The 18,979-nt window shown below is 41.8% G+C and overlaps 1 protein-coding gene across 1 annotated transcript in view; it reads left to right on the top strand.

The window, feature by feature from the left end:
- LOC126160221 (odorant receptor 43a-like) overlaps positions 1–13,677 on the top strand; it is a 122,413-nt gene extending 108,736 nt beyond the window's left edge. The window contains exons 6-8 of the mRNA XM_049916896.1: positions 1,404–1,517; positions 11,093–11,248; positions 13,553–13,677. Coding sequence (XP_049772853.1) covers positions 1,404–1,517; positions 11,093–11,248; positions 13,553–13,612 — 330 coding nt within the window. The 3' untranslated portion in view covers positions 13,613–13,677. The remainder of the gene's footprint in view (positions 1–1,403; positions 1,518–11,092; positions 11,249–13,552) is intronic.
- Positions 13,678–18,979: the final 5,302 nt, after the last annotated feature.

The following is an 18,979-nucleotide window of genomic DNA, read 5'->3' as shown; positions in this document are numbered from 1 at the left end:
GTACAGAGTAAAAACTGTAGAAGAAGAGAGCGATTGTGCTATTTTTCATCAAATACACTAAAGAGCCAAAGAAACTGGTACGCCTACCTAATATCGTGTAGGCCCCCGCGAGCAAGAAGAGCCTCCACAACACGTCGTGGCATATTCTCGACTAATGTCTGAAGTAGTGCTGGAGGGAACTGACACCGTGAATCCTGCAGTGTTGTCCATACACCCGTAAGAGTATGCGGGGATGGAGATCTCTTCTAAATAGCATGTTGCAAGGCGTCCCCGATATGCTGAATAGTGTTCATGTCTGGGGAATTTGGTGGGCAGCAGAAGTGTTTAAACTCAGAAGAGTGCTCCTGGAGACACTCTGAAGCAATTCTTGGACGTGTGGGGTGTCGCATTGTCCTGCTGGAATTTCCCAAGTCCGTCGGAATGCACAATGGACATGAATGGCTGCTTGTGATCAGACAGGATGCTTACGTATGTGCAACCTGTCAGAGTCGTATCTACACGTATGAGGAGCCCCGTATCACTCGAACTGCACATACTCCACATCATTACAGAGCCTCCACTACCTCGAACATTCCCCTGCTGAATGCAGGATCCATGGATTCATGGGGTTGTCTCCCTGCATGTGCACGTCTATCTCCTCGATATAATTTGAAACGAGACTCGTCCGACCAGGGAACATGTTTCGAGTCATCAACAGTCCAATGTCGGTGTTGAAGGACTCAGGCGAGGAATAAAGCTTTGGAAGCTGAATGCATTTGCGGAAGGTTCTGTCACGCTGAACTACTCTCTTCAGTCGTCGTTGGTCCAATTCTTGCACGATCTTTTTCCAACCGCAGCGATGTTGGAGATATGATGTTTTACCCTATTCCTGATATTCACGGTACACTCGTGAAATGGTCCTACGGGAAAACCCCACTTCATCGCTACCTCGGAGATGCTGTGTCCCGTCGCTCGCGCGCCGATTATAACACCACGTTAGAACTCACTTAAATCTTGCCATTGTAGCATCAGCAACCGATCTAACAACTTCGCCAGACACTTGTCTTATATAGGCGTTACCAACCGCAGCGCCGTATTCTGCCTGTTTACATCTCTGTATTTGAAACACATGCCTCTAACAGTTTCTTTGCTTCTTCAGTGTAATTGAAGGAATAGGTTACAAGTTCTACTCTGAGATAAAGAAGTTGGCACAGGAGAGGAATTCTTGAAGGGCTGCATCAAACCACTGGAAAGCCTGAAAAGACCTAACGTGGAAAGCTGAGCTGAGTCATTCTTCTAATCCTGCTTCTAACAGAGTTCGACATATGTGCAGTATAAATGTGTTCTGCATTGCATGTACTGCAAAAAATCTAAAGTGATTCGTTTTTTTAAACAGATAAAATAAAATGTTGCTTCATGAACAGCTGTTGCAGGCTGGTGGGGGAGTGACACGACCCCTGACTCTGACCGCCATGATACCCTTCCTGCTGTACCAGACTGGCATGTTCTGCGTCTTCGGGCAGTTGGTAACCGACCAGGTAAGTGCCGCATTTACTTCCCACACTATAACAGCTATCTCCGAAACCACAATGGGGATGTTGTTTTTCCCATCAACTATTCTTATATTTATACTTACGAATCATTTGATGGATGTAACAGCTGTCAGTGTGATCGTAGGCGCCATGGAATAGAAAGCGTAAGTAGATTAAATGAATTAGTACCTTGAAATGGTTTATTTTGTGATCTACAAATAGTTTCCACTCTTCAGTCTTACTGACTACTGCTGACTATTCTGGTTTACTATACTTAACTTTGTGTTAAACAGATGTATCGCAAGCAAATGGCAACAGACTAAATAAACTATTTTTATTTATTTATTTACAGGTCAAGTTCCGTAGGACCAAATTGAGGAAAGTGGGTGGTGGAAGCTATTTAAGAGAGACTGCTGTAATCTGAGATTTTGTGCATACGGTGGGATGGTTATAAAACTGTAAGCATTCTCATATTTGAAGCTGGCTACCAGGCCATCAGAACAGTCTAGAGGGGAGATTCAGTGAGTGGAGCATAGTTCGACTTGTTTCTACAAAGTGGACGCGGTTTTTTTCTGCTAATTTGACTTCGGTACCAAGGTTTGGTGGAAAGTTATTGTGATTCTCCAAGGTCATGGAATGTGTCAGTACATGAAATTACAACATAAAAATAATAAGAGATAAAAATAAAATGTTTATGAACCCAAAAAAGTCAATCCATAAGTTTAAGTAAACGCAGTCTACAATGCAACAAGAATTGGCTTAATTTTCCAATGAACCCCTCGACAGAATAGAAGAAGTGAGCCCCGAGGAAACTCTTCAGTTTCGATTAGAAAGCGCGTGGATTACTGCTAAGGTTTTTGAATTCGAGTGGTAGCTTATTGAAAGTGGATGCAGCAGTATATTGCACATCTTTCTGCTCAAGAGTTAAGGAAGTCCGATTCAAATGCAGGTTTGATTTCTGCCGAGTGAAAGCTGCTTACTCTTGCAAATAAGCTAATATTGTTAACGAGAAATGACAGTAAGGAATGAATATATTGAGATGCCAATGTCAAAATACACTTACTCGTGAACAGGAGGCGACAAGAGGTTTGTGAACTTACACCACCCATTTCCGAGTCAAATATATACTCCTAGAATGGGAAGAGTTACCGCAAAATATAAAACCATACGACATAAGCGAATGAAAATAAGCAAAGTAGACTAACTTTCGTGTCAAACGATCACTTACTTCAGATACTGTTCGAATAGTAAAAATGGCAGCATTAAGTCTTTGATCAAAGTCCTGAACGTGGGCTTTCAACGACAGTTTACTATCTATCTGAACAACTAGAAATTTGAACTGTTCAGTTTCACTAATCATATGCCCATTCTGTGCAATTAAAACCTCAGGTTTTGTTGAATTGTGTGTTAGAAACTGTAAAACCTGAGTCTTACTATGATTTAACGTTAGTTTATTTTCTACAAGCCATGAACTGAGGTCATGTACTGCACTATTTGAAACCGAGTCAATGTTGCACTCAACATCCCTTACTACCAAGCTAGTGTCATCAACATACATAAATATTTTAGAGATACCCGTAATACTAGAGGGCATATCATTTATATAAATAAGGGACAGGAGTGGCCCCAACACTGATCCCTGGGGTACCCCCCACTTGACAGTACCCCACTCAGATCCCACATCACAGCCGGTATCAACATTGTGAATAATGACCTTTTGCTGCCTGTTGCTAAAGTAAGAGGTGAACCAATTGTGAGCTATTCCCTACATTCTGTAATGGTCCAACTTCTGGAGCAATATTTTCTGATCAAAACAATCAAATGCCTTAGTTAAATCAAAGCGTACGCCAATCATTTCAAACTTTTTGTTTAGCCCATCCAGTACCTCACAGGAAAAAGAGAATATAGCATTTTCAGTTGTTAAACGACTCCTAAAGCCGAATTGTACATTTGATATCAAATTGTATGATATAAAATGATCAATTATCCTTACATACACAGCCTTCTCAATAACTTTTGCAAACACTGATGGCATAGAAATAGGTCTAAAATTGTCTACATTATCCCTTTCTCCCTTTTTATAAAGTGGCTTTGCTACTGAGTACCTAAATCGCTCAGGAAACTGACGATTCTTAAAGGAAAAATTATAAATATGGATAAATGCAGGGCTAACATGTGCAGCACAGTACTTTAATATTCTGCTAGACACTCCACCATAACCACAAGAGTCCTTAGTCTTCAGTGATTTAATTATTGACTCAATCTCCCTCTTGTCTGTATCACAGAGGAGTATTTCAGACATCAATCTCGGAAAAGCATTTGCCAAGAAAGTTATATGATTTCCTGTAGAAACTAAATTTTTATTTAATTCACCAGCAATGTTCAGAAAATGATTGTTAAGTACTGTACATATATCTGATTTATCAGTAACAGAAATATTTTTACTATGAACCGACTACATCGTCGATCTTGTGCTGTTGACCAGACACTTCCTTCACAACTGACCATATGGTTTTATTTTTATCCTCTGAATTAGCTATTATATTTGCGTACCACATACTCTTTGTCTTCATAATAACATTTTTAAGCATCTTACAATACTGTTTGTAATGGGCTACTGTAGTTTGATTGTGACTACTTTCATTTTGATATAATTCCCGCTTTGTTCTACATGATATCCTTACCCCACTAGTCAGCCACCCCTGCTGCCTATTACTGCCAGCACCCCGCGTAGAACGTTCTAATCGAAAACAACTCTCAAAGAGCTTGAGAAATGTGTTAAGGAAAGCTTATATTTATCATCTATGTTGAGTACAAACGCGTTTTAATGTTAAACTTTGTGCACAATGGTGTGAAAGGCCATTCACTTTTTTACTAAAAGAATGTCAATCTAGTAATGAAGGATGAATAAATATATTGTCTATGGCTGTGTTACTGTTCCCCTGCACTAGCTGGAACAAACACAGACTGCAACAGATCATATGAATTTAGGAGATCTACAAACATCCTTTTTCTTGCACCATCATATGCAAAATCTATATTGAAGTCACCACATATAACTAATTTCTGGTAGTTCCTACAAAGTAAATCAAGAACCCTCTCTAGCTTGAGCAGAAATGATCTGAATTCAGAGTTAGGGGATCTATAGACAACAACAATTAGAAGTTTAGCTTCACTACATTCAACTACCCCCGCACAATATTCAAATATTTGTTCAGTGCAGTGCCGTGATACATCTATGGACTCGAATGGAATATTGTTTTTTATGTTGTTTTTCAGTATTACAGTTCCCAAGTCGCTGGTCTTGAAGTGCCTAATCTTGATGCTGCTGTAGAACTGGGCTGCGACCAATCGGCGTGGCGCTTATGTCCTCTTCACATAGAGGCCGCTGGCGTCCTGGAGAGGTGTCGGTCAGCGTGCAATTGGCTGACGTCTTCTTCACAGACCTCTCGGCTCTCTCGTTTCCGACTGGCGTGCCGGTGCTTGACGTTACGCTGTAACAGTTTCCAACTGTACCAACAGTGGAACTGCATATCATCTAGGACATATCGTGAGTCACGGGTGTGAACTTAATCGTACTGAGTCGGCCGTCTGACGTTTGACAATTCCAGGACGCGCCATCGTGCTTGTGAGTCAGACCAGCGAATGGGTGCACCTCAGGAAGTTTACCACTTTCTAATAAGCAGAACGCTAGTCTGTGGTGCTTGCAAATTTTCGTGGACGTGTCAGAATATTACAGTTCCCGCAGCATTCCACTCCTCGCCACTGCGTGCCGTTTTCTGCTGCCACCTGAATAAAAGTGAAAGGGTAAAGTATTGCTATACCAGTGAAGGGTTGTTAAATGATATTAACAGCTTTCTGTTCTCTGTGACCCGTAGTTTGTGGTGTACCTGGTCGAAGTTGATTCCATTTGAATATTATCCGGTCTCACAGTGGACTCATGTAAACAAAGTCTGACTGCGTTGTAAAAGGGATTAATTCAGGGGAGAACTAATGACGTTTCCACCCCAATGAATGTTTTGCCAATGAAGCACCATCCCTTTCCTGATTTATGTTTATCTTTTTTTTTTTGTAAAATTTGTCAGCTTGATAACAGTAATAAAAAGATGTATAAAAACTACTCATTACTTTTGTAAATTTAAATGCACCACTGTTCTGATGCATACTCTCCAACCATACACTGTTTTTATTTTATTGTGGTGATATACGGGTACACCAGTAACCCAGATTGCAGTCGTACTAAATTAGTTCATTTGATATTTAATTTGAGTTCTGAAAGTGACCGCAGATGTAGACAACCAAAGTGCCATGCGTAAATTCACTAGTTCCATGTACAAAAATTAAGGGTGTAGCTCACAATTTGAAGGTAATATTTTATTTATGTAAAAATAATAACATTTAACATCACTTGCAATGTTACTATCGACTACAGACACTGTAAGAGGCTACCATCATGGGATGGGTGGATTTGATCTTTTCGATCAAATGATATATTTCACAATTTTTTATGAAAGCTACGAAATAAAAATTTAGAGCAATTTTCCATGCTGTTGACGTACCTGTAGTACAGAGTTGGCTGGAATACACGAGTGACAAAGCAACTCGTCTATCAACGAAGAAAATAATGCGTCTCCAACATATCTTCATGAGGTTCACTGATGTTTTAGTGTTAAGTGGGTTAAGATATAACGAATAAAAAAGATATCGACTATCTGCCACACCTTGAGGTAGTCCTGTTCAAAGGCGACAAGGAGGCCCTAGAGTTTTAAAATGACAGAACACGAAACTTGCCTCTAAATGAAGATCGTGTATTGCCTGCTGGATGAAAATTTCCACATCGCAATGGCCGTTTGAGAGTAAAATATTAAAAATAGTATGTACATCTTTTTGTTTGTCAAAAGAAAACAGTTGTTTCTGTTCATTTCATGTAAATTATAAGTAAAGTATGAGTGTAATTCCCGACGTACTTTATTGTTAACTAAAATTTTGTGAATTTTATCTGTACTGCATGTGTAAAGGAATTCACATTTAAATGCTCTATGTAAATTTGTGTATTTTTGTCTACAATGATTTCAATGTAGCATGCGACCCAGTGTACGCAATTGTGTACAACGTATATTTTGGAAACGGGTATATTTGTATAAATCTTGCTTCTAAAATGAGTCGTAAGGCACTTAAGAGTATTAGAGCAAACAAAAATTTTCCTTCCTTCAGAAACAATTTAAGTTTGAAAGGAATAAGCCAAGTTTGTAAGTGATCCAACAATAATATTTTTATGTCAATTGAGAAATACACCCAATGATACTGACGATAGGATGGCGATTTCACTGAAGTCAGTGAAAATACCCTGACCGAAAAAATTGCAACAACAAAAAATAATTGACAGAATAATAAAATATCGGGAATAAATTTGTCTAAGTAACATATGTAAGTGATTAGCATTGCAAGATCACAGGTTAATGTAAGAGTGAGAAAAGCCAATGCAAATGTGAGATGATGGTTCGTTAATAAGAGGTGTAACTGTTTCATGCCCTTGCACTTGGTCGGTCAATACACGGACGGTTACTGCTGTTGCTGGGTGACGCTTGAGTTGTCGTCCGATGACGTCCAATCGTTTGGAGACAGATCTAGCGATCGAGCAGGTCAAGGCAACTTGTAGACACACTGTAGAGCATGTTAGGTTACAGCAGCGGTATGTGGGTGAGTGTTGTCCTTTTGGAAAACATCCGCTATAATACTGTTCATAAACGGTTGCAAACCAGGTCGAATCATCAGAATGACGTACAATTTTGCAGTCGAGGTCCTTGGGATAACCACAGATAACCATGAGAGTCCTCCTAATGTCATACGCTCCTGTTGTCGTACGAAATAGCCAAGATGTAGATCCAGTGTGTGTACACGCAGACTGGTTCGTTGAAGACCTTCAACAGACCTTCTCCTAACCAACACGCGGTCGTCATTGGCATCGAGGCAGAACCATTTTTATCAGGAAACTTCACCCTGTCCTCCACTGAGCTCTCGGTTGACGCCACTGAAGTTTCAAGTGGCTGCGGTTTGGGGACAGCAGAATGCACGCTACAAAGCATCTGGCTCAGAGCTGTCCTCGAAGTAACAGATTTGCAACAGTCCGTTGTATCACTGTGATACCAACTGCTGTTCGAATTGCTGCTGCAAATGCAGTACGATGCGTCAGAGCCTGTTGTGTACACAGTTCCGCGTAGTCAGCGCGTACACAACTTTCCCACTAGAGCGCGCCCCCCTAAGCACAACAGAGCAGGCGCAGCGCTCGTCCATCTCCGCACTATGAGATGGCGCTGTCTTAGAGACAGACTAAATTCTGCTTCCGCCGATCCGCGTATTAATATGGCTCGCAGCCAATGAGATTGCTGCTAACATAGAACCTTTACTCCTCGCGGATCACACTCGCGCAGTGATACCTGAAAGCTCGAGGTATTATAACGAGTGTACAGACCTCCGATTAGCCAGTCTGCATCAGTCTGCATTAGTCTGTAGTCAAGTTTCAGTCTGCGCCTAATAAGATTATCACATTCCTGTACATAGCCATGAAGAGAGATGTATAGACACTTTGTCAAGTATCAGAGATGTGTGAGAATGAGATTAACGTACCAAGACCTAAGGCACTTCAGATTGTCAATTGTAAACAGCATCCAGAATCAAGTTACGTAATGTCTATGTTATTTATTATTTTAATAAATGTGTGTGAAAATTAATCAAGTTCTGTTTAAAGTTGGTCACCGTCAATCTGCTACTCTAAGCGTGCAAGTGGCATTTCTATCGTCTGACCTAACGGTAGAAGATAAACACGCCACGATAAGACCACGAGACATATTGCTGCCACTCGCCTACTTCGTTAGAGCGACAAGTCAAATAATCTGATGGTGTGTGTACCGAAGGTCTTACAGTAGGCACACCACACTGTACGATCACCGAACACGAGACAGTCTTCCCTCTCTGTACTGCCATGTGTCCGTCTGGAGCCCAGTCTTGTTGTTACCGCACATTCTCGTGACCATCGCTGCCAGCAATCATGTCCAGTGGCTACATTCCTTCCAAGTCTTTCTGCAGTATCGCAGAAGGAACATCGAGTTTCTCGTAGCCTCGTTACACGACCTTCCTCAAACTTAGAGAGATGTTGGTAATGGTGTTTTTGTCGCCTTAAAGGCAGTCTTGATAACATCAGCTTACCACCTCCTGTCTCAAAGGTCACTAATGCTCACGACCTTCGCAGCGTTTATTCAAGTAAACTTGATCTGCATTCTCATAGTGGCGCTACTAGCGCCACTCTTATGTAACTGGCGCTAATGCCTACCAACATTCGTTCATGTGGCACAACTCTTTCTTGGTGTCACGACTTTTTTTTCCGTTAGTGTATACTGTGAATACACTAGAAACATAACACCAATTTTTCAGCAACGGAAACTATTCCGCTAGATATTTACGAACTGCAATAAATAAGCTTGTGGACAGTAGAAATTCACAAGCACGTGATTCCAAGAGCTGATTTGAAGTTACGGTTAATTTTAAGAAACCCAAGAATCATCAGTTTTCTACATTTTCTTTACAGAAAAAAGCTGCTTGTTTATTTGATTCCTTCTCAACTTATTGATTCCTGTATTCATGTGGTGCTCAGGCAGACACATTACCCTACCTTCGTTTCGACTTTTTAATTTGCGTAAATAGACAAGTGATTCATTAACGTTGTGTTTTCAATATTTTTGTGCTGTTTTCCTGTAGTCTAATACCTTTTTTTCGTACTTGACACTGCATTTATTATATTCCCATATATTCCCACCAAGAAGCAGTATTGCCATAGAACGAATGAGAGTCCCACTTTTCGTCAGCAGCAACGTCCTCAGTTCCTGGATAACTCGCATTACGGCTTTATACATCCACGGTTTATCGTACTTTCAGAATGTCAATGAATCCCATTTTGTGCATGAGGTTACTTTCTTATATTTTTTATCTTTGTCAGCCTGTTTCCGTTCCCCCAATTGTACACTACTGGCCATTAAAATAGCTACACCAAGAAGAAATGCAGATCATAAACGGATATTCATTGGACAATTATGTTATACTAGAACTGACATGTGATTCCATTTTCACGCAATTTGGGTGCATAGATCCTGAGGAATCAGTACCCAGAACAACCATCTCTGGCCGTAATAACGGCCTTGATACGCCTGGGCATTGAGTCAAACAGAACTTGGATGGCCTGTACAGGTACAGCTGACCATGCAGCTTCAACAAGCCACCACAGTTCATCAGGTGTAGTGACTGGCGTATTGTGACGAGCCAGTTGCTCGGCCACTATTGACCAGAAGTTTTCAATTGGTGAGAGATCTGGAGAATGTGCTGGCCAGGGCAGCAGTCGAACATTGTCTGTATCCAGAAAGGCCCGTACAGGACCTGCAAATGCGGTCGTGCATTATCCTGCTGAAATGTAGGGTTTCGCAGGGATCGAATGAAGGGTAGAGCCACGGGTCGTAACACATCTGAAATGTAACATCTACTGTTCAAAATGTCAATGCGAACAAGAGATGACCGAGACGTGTAACCAATAGCACCCCATGCCATCACGCCATGGTGCTGCAAACGTCGTCGAACTGTTTGTGCACATGGTTGTTGTCTTGCAAACGTTCCCATCTGTTGACTCAGCGATCAAGACGTGGCTGCACGATCCGTTACAGCCATGCGGATAAGATGCCTGTCATCTCGACTGCTAGTGATACGAGGCCGTTGGGATCCAGCACGGCGTTCCGTATTACCCTCCTGAACCCACCGATTCAATATTCTGCTAACAGTCATTGGATCTCGACCAACGCGAGCAGCAATGTAGCGGTATGGTAAACCGCAATCGTGATAGGCTACAATCCGACCTTTATCAAAGTCGGAAACGTGATGGTACGCATTTCTCCTCCTTACATGAGGCATCACAATAACGTTTCACAAGGCAACGCCGGTCAACTGCTGTTTGTGTATGAGAAATCGGTTGGAAACTTTCCTCATGTCAGCACGTTGTAGGTGTTGCCACCGTCGCCAACCTTGAATGGATGCTCTGAACAGCGAATCATTTGCATATCACAGCATCTTCTTCCTGTCGGTTAAATTTCGCGTCTGTAGCACATCTTCGTGGTGTAGCAATTTTAAAGGCCAGTAGTGTAAATCGCTGCTACTTTTTATTAATATGACTGTTAAAGTTCATCCACTTATTCGTCAAACAAACATTGGGAAGGACAGATGACCTAAACAGTGCCGCTGTCCTGTTGGAACATGGCAAACGTGTGACTTTGTCACGGAACAGCATCCCTTTTGCGAGGGATAGTCACATAGTTTTAATTATCACATCGCAATAATAGTCACGTAGCTTTTTTATTATTGCAAATACGTTCCTTGTAGTCTTGATATACCAAACCAAAGTCCATTCGCTAAGCGTGTATAACGAGGTCTGCCGTAAACACACTCATGGAACGGAGAAATTTAAATGTCTTGTGATTAATATAATAGCCACACATATATTTTCTGCTCCAGATTCTCCGTCAACGCATCCGTTCCTGTTTCAGAGCGAGAAATTGATGATCTCCGCATTCAGCTGTGGATGGAACGAGAGTGACGCCCGTTTTAGACGCAGCCTGCTGATCTTCATGGCGATGGTGAATCGACCTCTGGAGATCACTGTCGGGAAAACCTGCAAACTCTCCAGAGAAATGTTCCTGCAGGTCCGTAAGGATGTATCCTTCTCCTAAAATAAATATAAAGAATTGTATACCGTGTAACAGCCACTTTTCCGCATAGATTGAATGTCGTTTTCTTCTACTTTGGACAATTGTTAGATGTTGCTTGTCAGATGACCGAAGGTACACACACACCTTGCTTTCATATAATTCATACGTTTCGATGTGTTATGAATCCACTACCATTAGCGCAGATAAACATTTGCGTTTGAGCTCGAGCGGTAATCTGCAGCCCGCATCTCGTGGTCGTGCGGTAGCGTTCTCGCTTCCCACGCCCGAGTTCCCGGGTTCGATTCCCGGCGGGGTCAGGGATTTTCTCTCCCTCGTGAAGGCTGGGTGTTGTGTGCTGTCCTTAGGTTAGTTAGGTTTAAGTAGTTCTAAGTTCTAGGGGACTTATGACCACAGCAGTTGAGTCCCATAGTGCTCAGAGCCATTTGAACCATTTTTTTTTTTTTTTTTGGTAATCTGCAATTAGCTTGCAAGGAGGGCACGGCGGGGACTACGGTTAAGTGGTGGCGCTACGTGGGAATGTGGGTCTGCCGGGTTGCTAGCCGAGACAGTCCACCCGTTTGCGATTAGTACTATGTCTGGATGGCGCAACGGTTAATGCAATTGCCTAGTGAGCAGGAGATCCCTGATTCAAGTCATGGTCCGACAGACATTTTCACTCATTGCCGCTGATTCAGCATAAAGTCCTGATGCAACTGATACTATCTACATCTACATTTATACTCCACAAGCCACCCAACGGTGAGTGGCGGAGGGCACTTAGCGTGCCACTGTCATTACCTCCCTTTTCTGTTCCACTCGCGTGTGGTTCGCGGGAAGAACGACTGCCGGAAAGCCTCCGTGCGCGCTCGAATCTCTCTAATTTTACATTCGTGATCTCCTTGGGAGGTATAAGTAGGGGGAGTCGATATATTCGATATCTCATCCAGAAACGCACGCTCTCGAAACCTGGACAGGAAGCTACACCGCGATGCAGAGCGCCTCTCTTGAAGTGTCTGCCACTTGAGTTTGCTAAACATCTCCGTAACGCTATCACGCTTACCAAATAACGCTGTGACGAAACGCGCCGCTCTTCTTTGGATCTTCTCTATCTCCTCTGTCAACCCGACCTACAAAACTACACGCTTGAGGTCCTCGTCACTGTGGATCTATGAAACGAAATGTATATCTATCTGCGTGTGTATATAACGTATCATATGACATTTCGAGAAGAACTGTGGCGTTGTAGAATTAGGGTTTCCTTAGGGTCTCAAGTTCCTTGATGATGAAGTGGGGACTGACGGCCTTTGCCCTCTGATTACATTCTTTCGTTTTTCTGTTACGTGTGCTTACTCGGGGTGTTAAATAAGTCTCCGCAGTGCCGTATGATTGTTAGCCCCACGTGCCGTATGATTGTTCGTCTGCCTGAGTTTTTCAACGAAACAATAAACGCACAACGATATTGCAGTGATATTCTGTACCCATTCATAGGAGAACTTGTGTAAAGTGAAATACTGAAACGTTATTTTCAATGAGATGGTGCAACCGCGCATATAGCTCGTGTTTCAATGTCACTGCTTGCTGATGTTTTTGGCGATGGCATAATTTCACAGGGACTTTGGCCTCCACGATCGCCTGACGTAACATCACCTGACTTTTTCTTCTGGGGTGCAGCGAAAGCAACTGCCTATAAAAACCGTCGAAAATCCATCGATGAATTGAAAACTGCAATATCCACTTTCACTGCTTCTGTTACAGAAGAAATGTTGTAGCTTGTGTTTGGTAACATGATTAGACGAATTGAATTGTGTATTCAACAACAGGGGGGACGCTTTCAACGTTTAATGTGAAAATTTTTAAGTTAAAATGAATATTCAATAAATTAATAACTTGTATTTCACTGAGCTTCGTTTTGCAATATTCGCTGCGGCACACGGCACGCGCGGATAACAATCATACGGCACTGCTGAGAGACTTTTTGATCTCCCCGTATCTTACCTGTTCAGTTCTTGTTCTAAATTTAGATGAGGACAAGAGAACAGCGTGAATTATACATTCATACATGATACATTGATACATTGATACATTGAATACATGATGTCGTTTTGAACGATATAGACAAACAGCGGCTGACGATTTCAGAGGATATAAGGGACAAAGAAGGTTTAAATGGTATGAAGATGGTCTCCTTGCTAGAAGCGACTATAGAAAATTTTTGTGGTTGTCTTCTACCCTTGAGAACTATTAAAACTGCTTTAACTTTTCTTCAAAAGGTGCACTGAATCATTGTTTCCTTTGCAGGTGCTGAATGGATCGTACACGTTGTTCAACATGTTTTATCAAGTGCACAGTACATCGTGAAATGTCGGCACTGGCTGCATTCTGGAAGAATTCAACTTATCCTTTTATAATTCAGTAATCCACTGTACTCTCACAAATACATTACGACTAAAAATGCTTGATGAGTTAGTGTTCACGCTTCACCGGTTCACGTACTTCAGTAGACTGAATGATGAATAAACAAATTTCTGAAATGAAGCTTTATAATCAGTAGCAGAGAAATTAAACCTATTTTTAAACCGCTTATTTAGCTATGTTAAATTCATTTGGTCATTAAATAATTTATTAGATTTTTATTTTAAATGTATATGGTTATAGCACATGCGTTTTGTTATTATTTGCTGTCCATAGTGTTGTATTTGGAGCAATTGTACCTTTATAAATAATAAATGTACTTATAAGACGTGAAACGAACATCAAAATTAGAGCTCATTGTTGAATTAAGGGTAAAAATTTCTTCTCCAATCAGTTATCTCGAAACAGGGGGGAGAATGTCACGGATATGATAGGCGGATTCGAGTGGCAGAATCATCTCATGAAATTTCGATCAGCAACTTTCTCCTGAGAGTATGAAAATATTCTGTTGGCGCCCACCTGCATAGGGAGGAATGATCATTTTCATAAAATGAGAGAACCCAGAACTCACGCAGAAAAATTTAAGTGTTCGTTGTTTCAGCGTGCTGTTCGAGAGTGAAACGGTAGGGAAAGAGCTGCAGAGCGATTCAATGGAACTTCTGCCAGGCACTTAATTGCGAATTGTAGAGTAATTATGTAGATGTAAATGTATATGGTCTAAAACTTCCATAATTTCCTCGATGTCAGTCAACTGTTTTGAAAGATGCAAGATATTATTTAGTCTAACAGAAGTTCAACCCAACAAGTAGTCTCCCACACTTTCTTCCCTCGTGTCACTCAAAGTTGGTCCTGTACTTAAGAAATGAGAGTTGAAGGCTTATCCGAAGATTCCGCAACACCGGAAGGTACAAAATGGTTCAAATGGCTCTGAGCACTATGGGACTCAACATCTGAGGTCATCAGTCCCCTAGAACTTAGAACTACTTAATCCTAACTAACCTAAGGACATCACACACATCCATGCCGAGGCAGGATTCGAACCTGTGACCGTAGCGGTCACGCGGTTCCAGACTGACGCCCCTAGAACCGCACGGCCACACCGGCCGGCGAGAAGGTACCAATGGAAGTCGTGTATTGTTGTCTTCCTTGAACGTATAATGAAATGTCAAGTGTGTGTTAGGGTTGTGTGGATGGTTATGGTGTGCAATGTACTGTAGTTGTCGATGACAGGTACGAATAGAGTGAAAGCCATTGCTGGCTCCTGTAGTTTACGATGACAAGTGGGGACAGGGCGAAAGTCGTTGCTACCATATCCAGTTGTCGATCACGGGTAGGGATGGTGTGAAAGCTCTCGCTGGCACATGTACTTGTCGATGACGGGTGAGGATGGGGTGAGACACATTGCTGGCCCATGGTACACTCCTGTCAAGTAGCACAGACGGGACCGCTGAGTTTAACGTTCTCATCCGACAGGTGGACAGCCGTCAACAGCCCGCACTTCATGAGGAGAGGTTTGCTATTCAATGCAGGGCAATGACGTTAGGTAAGACGATCTGGAAGTTAAGGCACCATATTTACTCCCCTTGCCAATTTTTACTGTTGTGTTGTTGTTGTGGTCTTCAGTCCTGAGAGTGGTTTGATGCAGCTCTCCATGCTACTCTATCCTGTGCAAGCTTCTTCATCTCCCAGTACCTACTGCAACCTACATCCTTCTGAATCTGCTTAGTGTATTCATCTCTTGGTCTCCCCCTACGATTTTTACCCTCCACTCTGCCCTCCAATACTAAATTGGTGATCCCTTGATGCCTCAGAACATGTCCTACCAACCGATCCCTTCTTCTGGTCAAGCTGTGCCACAAACTTCTCTTCTCCCCAATCCTATTCAATACTTCCTCATTAGTTATGTGATCTACCCATCTAATCTTCAGCATTCTTCTGTAGCACCACATTTCGAAAGCTTCTATTCTCTTCTTGTCCAAACTATTTACCGTCCATGTTTCACTTCCATACATGGCTACACTCCATACAAATACTTTCAGAAATGACTTCCTGACACTTAAATCTATACTCGATGTTAACAAATTTCTCTTCTTCAGAAACGCTTTCCTTGCCATTGCCAATCTACATTTGATATCCTCTCTACTTCGACCATCATCAGTTATTTTGCTCCCCAAATAGCAAAACTCCTTTACTACTTTAAGTGTATCATTTCCTAATCTAATTCCCTCAGCATCACCCGACTTAATTCGACTACATTCCATTATCCTTGTTTTGCTTTTGTTGATGTTCATCTTATATCCTCCTTTCAAGACACTGTCCATTCCATTCAACTGTTCTTCCAAGTCCTTTGCTGTCTCTGACAGAATTACAATGTCATCGGCGAACCTCAAAGTTTTTATTTCTTCTCCATGGATTTTAATACCTACTCCGAAATTTTCTTTTGTTTCCTTTACTGCTTGCTCAATATACAGATTGAATAACATCGGGGAGATGCTACAACCCTGTCTTACTCCCTTCCCAACCACTGCTTCCCTTTCATGTCCCTCGACTCTTATAACTGCCATCTGGTTTCTGTACAAATTGTAAATAGCCTTTCGCTCCCTGTATTTTACCCCTGCCACCTTTAGAATTTGAAAGAGAGTATTCCAGTCAACATTGTCAAAAGCTTTCTCTAAGTCTACAAATGCTAGAAAGGTAGGTTTGTCTTTCCTTAATCTTTCTTCTAAGATAAGTCGTAAGGTCAGTATTGCCTCACGTGTTCCAGTATTTCTACGGAATCCAAACTGATCTTTCCCGAGATCGACTTCAACTAGTTTTTCCATTCGTCTGTAAAGAATTCGTGTTAGTATTTTGCAACTGTGGCTTATTAAACTGATTGTTCGGTAATTTTCACATCTGTCAACACCTACTTTCTTTGGGATTGGAATTATTATATTCTTCTTGAAGTCGGAGGGTATTTCGCCTGTTTCATACATCTTGCTCACCAGATGGTAGAGTTTTGTCAGGACTGGCTCTCCCAAGGCCGTCAGTAGTTCCAATGGAATGTTGTCTACTCCGGGGGCCTTGTTTCGACTCAGGTCTTTCAGTGCTCTGTCAAACTCTTCACGCAGTATCGTATATCCCATTTCATCTTCATCTACATCCTCTTCCATTTCCATAATATTGTCCGCAAGTACATCGCCCTTGTATAGACCCTCTATATACTCCTTCCACCTTTCTGCTTTCCCTTCTTTGCTTAGAACTGGGTTTCCATCTGAGCTCTTGATGTTTATACAAGTGGTTCTCTTATCTCCAAAAGTCTCTTTAATTTTCCTGTAGGCAGCATCTATCTTCCCCCTAGTGAGATAAGCCTCTACATCCTTACATTTGTCCTCTAGCCATCTCTGCTTAGCCATTTTGCACTTCCTGTCGATCTCATTTTTGAGACGTTTGTATTCCTTTTTGCCTGCTTCATTTACTGCATTTTTATATTTTCTCCTTTCATCAATTAAATTCAATATTTCTTCTGTTATCCAAGAATTTCTACTAGCCCTCGTCTTTTTACCTACTTGGTCCTCTGCTGCCTTCACTGCTTCATCCCTCAAAGCTACCCATTCTTCTTCTACTGTATTTCTTTCCCCCATTCCTGTCAATTGTTCCCTTAAGCTCTCCCTGAAACTCTGTACAACCTCTGGTTCTTTCAGTTTATCCAGGTCCCATCTCCTTAAATTCCCACCTTTTTGCAGTTTCTTCAGTTTTAATCTACAGGTCATAACCAATAGATTGTGGTCAGAGTCCACATCTGCCCCTGGAAATGTCTTACAATTTAGAACCTGGTTCCTAAATCTCTGTCTTACCATTATATAATCTATCTGATACCTTTTAGAATCTCCAGGGTTCTTCCATGTATACAACCTTCTATCATGGTTCTTAAACCAAGTGTTAGCTATGATTAAGTTGTGCTCTGTGCAAAATTCTACCAGGCGGCTTCCTCTTTCATTTCTTAGCCCCAATCCATATTCACCTACTATGTTTCCTTCTCTCCCTTTTCCTACACTCGAATTCCAGTCACCCATGACTATTAAATTTTCGTCTCCCTTCACTACCTGAATAATTTCTTTTATTTCATCATACATTTCTTCAATTTCTTCGTCATCTGCAGAGCTAGTTGGCATATAAACTTGTATTATTGTAGTAGGTGTGGGCTTCGTATCTATCTTGGCCACAATAATGCGTTCACTATGCTGTTTGTAGTAGCTTACCCGCATTCCTATTTTCCTATTCACTATTAAACCTACTCCTGCATTACCCCTATTTGACTTTGTGTTTATAACCCTGTAGTCACCTGACCAGAAGTCTTGTTCCTCCTGCCACCGAACTTCACTAATTCCCACTATATCTAACTTTAACCTATCCATTTCCCTTTTTAAATTTTCTAACCTACCTGCCCGATTAAGGGATCTGACATTCCACGCTCCGATCCGTAGAATGCCAGTTTTCTTTCTCCTGACAACGACGTCCTCTTGAGTAGTCCCCGCCCGGAGATCCGAATGGGGGACTATTTTACCTCCGGAATATTTTACCCAAGAGGACGCCATCATCATTTAATCATACAGTAAAGCTGCATGCCCTCGGGAAAAATTACGGCCGTAGTTTCCCCTTGCTTTCAGCCGTTCGCAGTACCAGCACAGCAAGGCCGTTTTGGTTATTGTTACAAGGCCAGATCAGTCAATCAACCAGACTGTTGCCCTTGCAACTACTGAAAAGGCTGCTGCCCCTCTTCAGGAACCACACGTTTGTCTGGCCTCTCAGCAGATACCCATCTGTTGTGGTTGTACCTACGGTATGGCTATCTGTATCGCTGAGGCACGCAAGCCTCCCCACCAACGGCAAGGTCCATGGTTAATGGGGGGGAATTTTTACTGACGGAGAAAATTTCTTCCGAAACCAAGATTCAAACCAGACACCGTCGAGTCAAGCACCAAGGCACAAGAGTGCGCTAGCGATTTCGTCTGTGGAAGCAGGTTTGGTGAATGCATTGTGAGAGAAACAATGATGATAAGACTAATAACAAGTAGTTCATTATGTAGAATGTTTTATGCTGACTTTAGTAAAAAATAGTATTTCTACTTTTTTTATGAAGAAATGAATAGAGAATCGACTGATGATTCATTTCCAGGTATACGCATCAGTTAAGAAAGGGACGTTAAGGGAATGTTACGAATCGGTGGAAATAATCCTGTTTGTGAGACTGTGGAGCATACTAAAAGTTATTTAGGAGTCGTGTGGCTTTGATAATAATTGTAGACTGAGGCTTGCAGGAAAATTGAAAAA

Source organism: Schistocerca cancellata, chromosome 1 (assembly GCF_023864275.1).
Source record: "Schistocerca cancellata isolate TAMUIC-IGC-003103 chromosome 1, iqSchCanc2.1, whole genome shotgun sequence".
NCBI classification, from domain to species: domain Eukaryota; kingdom Metazoa; phylum Arthropoda; class Insecta; order Orthoptera; family Acrididae; genus Schistocerca; species Schistocerca cancellata.
Note: the sequence above shows the minus strand (reverse complement) of the source record. Positions and strands in the feature narration are given on the sequence as shown.